The sequence below is a fragment of the Mugil cephalus genome, chromosome 17 (genome assembly GCF_022458985.1).
Source record: "Mugil cephalus isolate CIBA_MC_2020 chromosome 17, CIBA_Mcephalus_1.1, whole genome shotgun sequence".
NCBI lineage: Eukaryota > Metazoa > Chordata > Actinopteri > Mugiliformes > Mugilidae > Mugil > Mugil cephalus.
Genome location: NC_061786.1, coordinates 19,168,946 through 19,176,567, shown reverse-complemented (window position 1 = coordinate 19,176,567; position 7,622 = coordinate 19,168,946). Strand labels below are relative to the sequence as shown.

Genomic DNA, 7,622 nt, shown 5'->3' with positions numbered 1-7,622 from the left:
TTCCCAGGTATGTAACAAGCTCAATAACTGACACGTGGAAAGAAAAGTACATTTTAGTGTGTATAGTAGTTTTATTACTCCCAGTTTTTTGGGATTACAGTGGTAGTCTTTAGGGAACTTTCGGTTTCAACAAGCCTGTTCTGAGACAACATGAAAAAGCAAAAACATCTAAAACGTCTTCTACACAGAGAAACAAACATGTGCTCAACATGAATGGGCATCTTTTAATTATTGAGAGCCAACTGGCCGGAGTGTCCTTTCCCCCTCCTGCCACTGAACAGGCTTGACTGCACGCGGTTGTGTTGCAAAATCAACGCGCTGTATTGAGATATCTTGTTGTCGGACCAGAATCAGCACCATTTTTAACCAGGGATGTTTACTGATTTGTCAAAATTAAGCAATTTAGGCACTTATCAAGAAATTGGCAAAGGTTATGATCAAAACTGCTCCCGAAAGAAAAAAATTTATAAGCGAAATGCTTCTTGTTCTTCTTTTTTGTTTTTTTGTTTTATGCTTAACAGTCAACTAAAGATGGAGCAAGATATACTGGCAAAACTTTTCTTTTTTTCTTTTTGAAATGTTAACATCACATACACGTTCTAAGCTCACAGAATCTTAAAACTAAAATCTAAAACAGTCCAATGAGGCCTCACACTCAGCGTAAGCACCGAGGAGACACAGATACTTGGTTTACTTCGCGGAAAAACTATGCCTGCTTGTGCTGTTGTCCCGCTCAGATAAAATGGCAGAAAGCCGGTCGTACCTGCAGGTTCCCAAGTTTAACACACTAATCTATAATAGACAAACATTTAAAAGTGCTTTACATTAAGGTACCTTCAATACATTCACCTCTACATTATGAGTCTTCTATAATACCACACAGGTAACGAGTGAGCTGCAGCTGATGAGTATTTCCTTTGGCAAAAAGTAACATTTGCTTCGAGCAAAGATATGGAGTGTGTCGGAGGAGTGTGGGGCTTAAGGAGGAAGAGTTCTTTCTAAATATCTTTCGTCGAGGAAAAAAACAACAAGCTGATTGCTTAATACAGAGAGTGCACTATGTACAATTAGTCTCATTTCATAAACCAAACTTAAAGGAACCTTTTCGTCATTTTGGGAGACGCACTTGTTTGCTTTCTTGGTCGCTAAAATGAAAATATAGATGCCACTCTCATAACTCTACAATAATATCTTTGAGATTAGGTCAAATTAATTGTGATGCGTAGAACAGAGTGTTGGCTCCGCCCCTTTTGGGGAAAAACAAAAACACTGTAAAATAGCAGTACAAAAAAAGGAGTCTTCTAACATTAATCTAGTGAAATAACACTCACTTAATAGGTGTCTGACATGTATTTTTACCGTATTGAGTCTTCAAGTCAGAAAACTGCCAATGAAATGTTTTACTTTTACTTTATAAATAGTATGCTACCTAGCAATAGCTCAAATAGATGACTGAGCTACGCTGGCCCAGTCAGTCAAGTGCTACTCTCATAGCTCTACAATAATCTCTCTGAGATCAGATTGTCAAATTAATTGTTGGCTCCGCCCCTTTTTGGGGATAACAAAAACACTGTGAAATAGCCCTATAAAGCAAAACCTACTGAGGACCACCAGGTTTAAATACCCAACGACACAATGCCAAGAAAATACATGTCCACTGTACTTGGTATAACATGAGCAAGATACATAAGAAAATCTATATTTATACGGTTCCAGGACATGTATTTTGACTGCGTTGAGTCTTCAGGTCAGAAAATTGCCAATGAAATGTTTTACTTTACAAACAGTAAGTTAACTAGCAATAGCTCAAATACATGACTGAGCTATGCCAATAACTAAGTCCAAACCAATAACTGAGGGCAGCCCACAAAGAACACAGGCCCCATTACAACCCATTATAAATTTAGAGAGCAGATCGAACAATATTTGGAGTCAAGAAATGTTCAGTGTCAGTGGTACAAGTACTACTTTTTAGCCAGATTTCACACCTCATGTAGCCAAGTACACGTACTCGTCCAACAACACCTTGGCTCATACTGTTTTACTGGCCAGTACACAACACATGCTAAAACGTGAGCTTCAACAAACATACATCTAAATGTTTAGTAAGCTTGAAAGTACTTCATAGAAAGTGTGGAATGAGCCCCAGAAGCTTCAGCTAGCGGCTGGTTAGCTTAGCTTAGCACAAACACTGGTAAAGAAGTTTTTGTACAGACTGAACAAACAATAAATAATACTGTATTTTAATCAGTGGGCTTTCGATGTACTGGAAGAACATTTTGTTAGCCTCAGAGGAAGCTAGGCTAAAGTATTATGCTAAGCTAACTACTGTCTATCTGTAGCATAGGCATATGAGAGTAGTACCAGTCTTCTCGTCTCAACAACTAAGCAAACAAGTGCATTTCCCAAAAATATCAATATATTCCTTTAGGTTAATTTTGTGCTATTAATCATTTTTAAAAGCCTGTGTGTTTGATTTCATCTTGACCTTTTTTTTTTTTTTTTCATTAAATTTTGGAGAAAAACTCTTGAACCTTTAGCCAACATCTCGGGAGTAGAAAGGAACGAAGGGAAGAAGGGATACGTTAAGTGAAAATCACAACTAAGAGCAGTGTGTAATCTTCTAACAGTGCCAGGTTAATTCAGAATCTCATTCACACAGTATTCAGTCTATTGCACATTAGACTTCTTCTTCTTTGAGGCCGTTTTTTTTCTTTCTTCTTCTGGGTTAAGATGATGAATCGACAGTCTCAGAAGTTGCAAATCCAAAATTTCTTCACCGTAGTTAGAAAATATGACAATTTCGTCTTGTTCCACTTCATAACAAGGCAGCTAGCCTTGTTTTTTTTTTAAATATAGTCTTGATTAATTGTGCTGGCCAAGTGCTTAAAACCAACCTCACCGGATACAAACAAAAAAACATGACGGCAGAGTAAAACCTGTGCACTCATTCAATACGTTAAAGGTTAGAAGTCATTTCTAATTAATATTTAATTTGAGTTTTTTTTTTTTTTTCTCAAAAGGCTATAAAACATCAGCAGGATTTTTGTTTTAAAAAGCCGAGTAAAAGAAATATTCCCCTGGCAGCTTTGCCTAGAGACGTTTTTACATAAATAGAAAATTAAAAAAAAAAAAAAAACACGCAAAAGATTAAATAATCGGACGAACGCAACAGCGGAAAGCAGGAGTTTAAATTAAGACGGTAGAACAGAAAAAGAGTTTGTGCAGGGTGAGGAAGGGAAGAGGAGGTTAAAAGGTGTTGGCACGAGGGAAACAAGGAAGGGAGGGAAGGAAGGAAGGAAGGAAGGAAGGAAGGAAGGGGGAGCTGTCCTCCATGTCTCAGTCTCTTTTTAGGTGCTGCTAGTAAGGGCCTTTTGTGTGTCCAAAGATCCCGATGGGGAAATGTTTGACGTGTGAGGACCACTGAGCCGCCAGCTGGAAAAACTTGACATCGTTCCACTCGACGCCATCAATCAGCACTGAGGAGGAGGAGACACAAGGGAAACGTTTAGAGAAAGAATCCTGGAAGTTACAGACGGCGTCTAAATGTTTTATTATCTAGTAATGTCATATGTCTTACTGCTTCCTTCTTTCCTTCCTTCCTTCCTTCTTTACTTCCTTCCTTGTTTCCTTCTTTCTTTACTTCCTTCCTTCATTCCTTCTTTACTTCCTTCATTACATGCTTTTATTTCCTTCCTTCCTTGTTTTGTTCACTCCTTCTTCCTTCTTTCCTTCATTAATTCCTTCTTTACTTCCTTCATTCGTTGTTTACTTCCTTCCTTCCTTTCCATCCTTCATTCCTTCCTTACTTCATACTTCCTTCTTTCCTTACTTCATTCATTACTTGCTTCCTTCCTTTCCATCCTTCATTCCTTCCTTACTTCATACTTCCTTCTTTCCTTACTTCATTCATTACTTGCTTCCTTCCTTCCTTGTTTCCTTCTTTCCTTTCCATCCTTCATTACTTACTTCTTTCATTACTTGTTTCCTTCTTTCCTGCCTTCCTTTTTACTTCCTCCTTTCCTTACTTCATTCATTACTTGCTTCCTTCCTTCCATACTTGTTTCCTTCCTTCCTTCTTTCATTCCTCCTTTTATTCCTTCCCATCCTTCCTTCTTTATTTCTTTCCTTACATCCTTCCTTACTTCCTTCTTTGCTTCCTTCCTTCCTTCTTTCTTTACTTCCTTGTTTTCTTCAATCTTTACTTCCTTCCTTCATTCCTTCTTTTCTTCTTTCATTACATGCTAGTTCCTTCCTTACTTGTTTTGTTCATTCCTTCTTCGTTCTTTCCTCCCTTGCTTCTTTACTTCCTTCTTTCCTTACTTCCTTCTTTACCTCATTAATTCCTTCTGTACTTCCTTCATTCGTTGTTTCCTTCTTTCATTCCTTCCTTCTTTCATTCCTCTTTTTATTCCTTACTCCCATCCTTCCTTCTTTATTTCCCTCCTTACTTCCTTCTTTGCTTCCTTTCTTTCTTCCTTCCGTCCTTTTGTGACTCACTGCTTATCTCATATTAAAATATTTAGGCTGTAATACTTAAAAGCATCCGTGAGGACATGTGGTTCACTGAGGACTTAGAGCCAACGGGGGCATTGGGAGGGAGTGTGGGGGGGCGGCGGTGGGTGTGGGGGGGTCTGAACATTACCTCTCAGCATGGTCTGCTGGTGCTTGGCAGTGCAGATGAGGCGGCTGATGCTCTCGATCACTTGACTCTTTGACTCCACCTCCTTGTCTTTGCTCTTTTTTGGCAGGAACATGACTGGCAGCACGGGAGAGACAGAGACGCACACTGTGAGTAAATGAGGGATTCACAATCCTTCAAATGTGAGAACATCTGCTCTTATTTTTCTGCCTCATTTAATGACTTAATCCGTCGATTTTGTCAAGGTCCAATCAAAGACGAACGTCACCGCAATCAGGAAAAAAAAGCAGGAAATGAATCCTGAAAGGCACGTATCAGTGCACCTGGACGACAGCCTACCCTTCTTATTCTTCTCCTTGGTCACCACTGTCATGGACATGGTGGGCTGAGGGCTCGGCTCAGCGCCCCCCAGTGGCAGCCGGCTGACCTGCAGCGAGCGGAAATTGCACTTCAGAGTGTTTTTGGAGGAGGAGTCCCGCTTCTCCATGTCTTTCTTCCTTTCTGTCGGGGCCACCCAGTAGTCCACCTGAAGCCCCATCAGCTCCGACTGGCTACTAGAGCTACAGGGGACAGGCAGGTGCATTTATTAGGAAATGAAATTCATGCATGCATTTAGCTTTACATGCATAACATAAATGAATACAGAATATGCAGCCGTAGACTGCATGTGACATATATGGAAAAATATAGACTCCTTTTTGCTACACACAAAAAAGTAAATAAATATCTTTCAGGTTCAAATGATTCAGATCATTAACATTTCTTTTTTCTTTATTTTTTTTTGGGAATCACATTTTACCTGTAAGCACAAAAGCTGGTGTTGATTGACGGAGAGGACGGCGGCGTGGGCGACGCCTCCTTGAGGGCGGGTGACACTTGTGGAGGGGTGGAGGAGAGCAGCGAGGAGCCCAGAGGTGCTGCATCGTCGGAGTCTCCTGAGGAAGGAAATAATAGCACCTTTCAGAATAACTGGATGCCATTCAAAGCGCTTTACATTTTGATTTACAATAATATATATATATATATATATATATATATATATATAAAGAGGAACTAACAACAACAACAAAAAAGAACATGGAGACAAATGCACCCTGTAAAACAATAGAATAAGTTAAAATAATAAAAGATAAATAAAAAAATAAAATAAAAATAAAATAAAATATAAAAAATTGATAAAACAGTTAAAAGTAAAATGGAATAAAATGAAGAATATAGAATCAAATATAGAAAAACTCAAAATTAAGATAGAAATAAAAATAATAATAATAAAAAAATAATTAAATTAAAGTGAGAGAATATAAACTGTAAAATAGAATAAAATAACTTTAAGACTATGACATAAAAACCAGATTGAATAGATGTGTGTGTTTTTATCCTACGTTTAAAAGTGTGCTATTCAGCTATTATTTCATGTATGCAATGCAGCATCATCCCAACGATCAGTAAACTGGGAACAACTTCAATCCAAATCCCTTTTAGACACAAAAACTTTGTTCTATGTGACTGGAATTACAAACGCAGGCTGAATATTTATTCTAAATGCGTACGAACAGTCGGAGGTTACAGACTCAAGGTTGTTAAGGTAGTTTTTCTAGTTTTTATTGTGAATCTTTCTTTAATAAATGAAGGTCAAAACCAATTATCAATTATGATTTCACCCAATAATTTGATTTGAATGAGACTACTAATAAAGATATTTATATGTGTGTATATGGACAAAGAACTACTGGCATTAAAGGCTGAATGTGACGTTTCTTAAGAGCACAGCAGCGTAAATGTGGCTGTGCTGCGCATTTAATGCAAATGTAAAGGGGTTTGAAGAAGCTTTAAAATGTTAAACGCAGCTTTAGTTAGATGCAGCTTGTATAAAAACTGTTCCTTTAAACGTCTGACGTCCATAAAGTGTCGAAACTGTGAAACTTGCCTGATGTTGCAGATGTTTGCTCCACGATGCCAACTTTCACCATCTGAGGAATTCAAAGCGGAGGAGACAAAATTATGATTTAAACTGCAGCCTTTCGACGGCCAAAGAGTAAAACGTGAGGGGAAAACGTTTCTACTCACCCCAATGAAAGGGATGAATTTCTGACAGGAATCCTCATCGGGGCTGTGGAAAGGCAAAACAACCCCAACCCCACCAAAAAAAAAAGAGTTCAGATAAAAAGAAGAAAGGCAGTAAAGGGATTGAGAGCTACATGCATTTCCACAACTTGGCTGTGAAAAGAAAGAAACTGCATCTACATCTACAGACATACAGCTCTACTGATTAGCAGCTTAGCAGCTTGTACATGTCGACGATTTCCAATGATCACATCTGGAAATACTGAAGTCATTGCATAGGCGCTATGCAAAGCCCAGCTGCAAATGCTGCACATGCTGCTGGACTTTAACCTCCACTGAAACAGATTCACGTCCTGGCTGCAGGCGTCTGATTGTACTCGGAGAAGCAAAACATGCAAGCGTATTTTTTTCTGGCCTCGAACAATGCCATCCAACAACTGCAGAGGTAGCCTGGGTAAACCTAATCAGGAAGGCATTCAGGAGGCAGCAAGTCCATCGGGGGGAATGAACAAAAGAGGCAGAAATTAGTCAATGAGCAGGAAGAGCACCAACCTAGATCCAGAACCTCTCCACGGTTCCATGCGCTACCTGAGAGCGGTAGTGCGTCGCTACTCTAACAAGCCTCCTACAGTTTGAACTATTTTCCCGGTAACACCCAGAAAAATAGCCTGAACGGAGATCTACTGCACTCTATGTTATCTTAGCGTGAGGACGTTTAATGGTGTTTTAATGAGAGGTTGTTGCTCTTGCCTTGAAGAAACCTGCCATCGCCCCCCCAGGGAAGAAACAGAGAGACTACAGACGAGGGGGAGAGAAAGAGAGACAGCTACAGGTGGGTAACGGTTTGTTTTCCCATCACAACACATCTTTGCTGTAATCAGATTCAGAGCAGCCAGAGGAAGAAAAGCCAGATGTC

At 39.3% G+C, this 7,622-nt stretch overlaps 1 protein-coding gene across 11 annotated transcripts in view; it reads right to left on the bottom strand.

Annotated features, from left to right (window-relative positions):
• Nucleotides 1-47: 47 nt before the first annotated feature.
• pacs2 (phosphofurin acidic cluster sorting protein 2) overlaps nt 48-7,622 on the bottom strand; it is a 69,648-nt gene continuing 62,073 nt past the window's right edge. For all 11 annotated transcript variants that reach the window (XM_047610737.1, XM_047610741.1, XM_047610742.1 and 8 more), the window contains 6 exons: nt 6,710-6,752; nt 6,570-6,612; nt 5,442-5,577; nt 4,982-5,202; nt 4,646-4,759; nt 48-3,479 (listed from right to left, as the gene is read on the bottom strand). In XM_047610737.1, the coding sequence (XP_047466693.1) occupies nt 3,361-3,479; nt 4,646-4,759; nt 4,982-5,202; nt 5,442-5,577; nt 6,570-6,612; nt 6,710-6,752 (676 nt within the window). In that variant the 3' untranslated portion in view covers nt 48-3,360. The remainder of the gene's footprint in view (nt 3,480-4,645; nt 4,760-4,981; nt 5,203-5,441; nt 5,578-6,569; nt 6,613-6,709; nt 6,753-7,622) is intronic.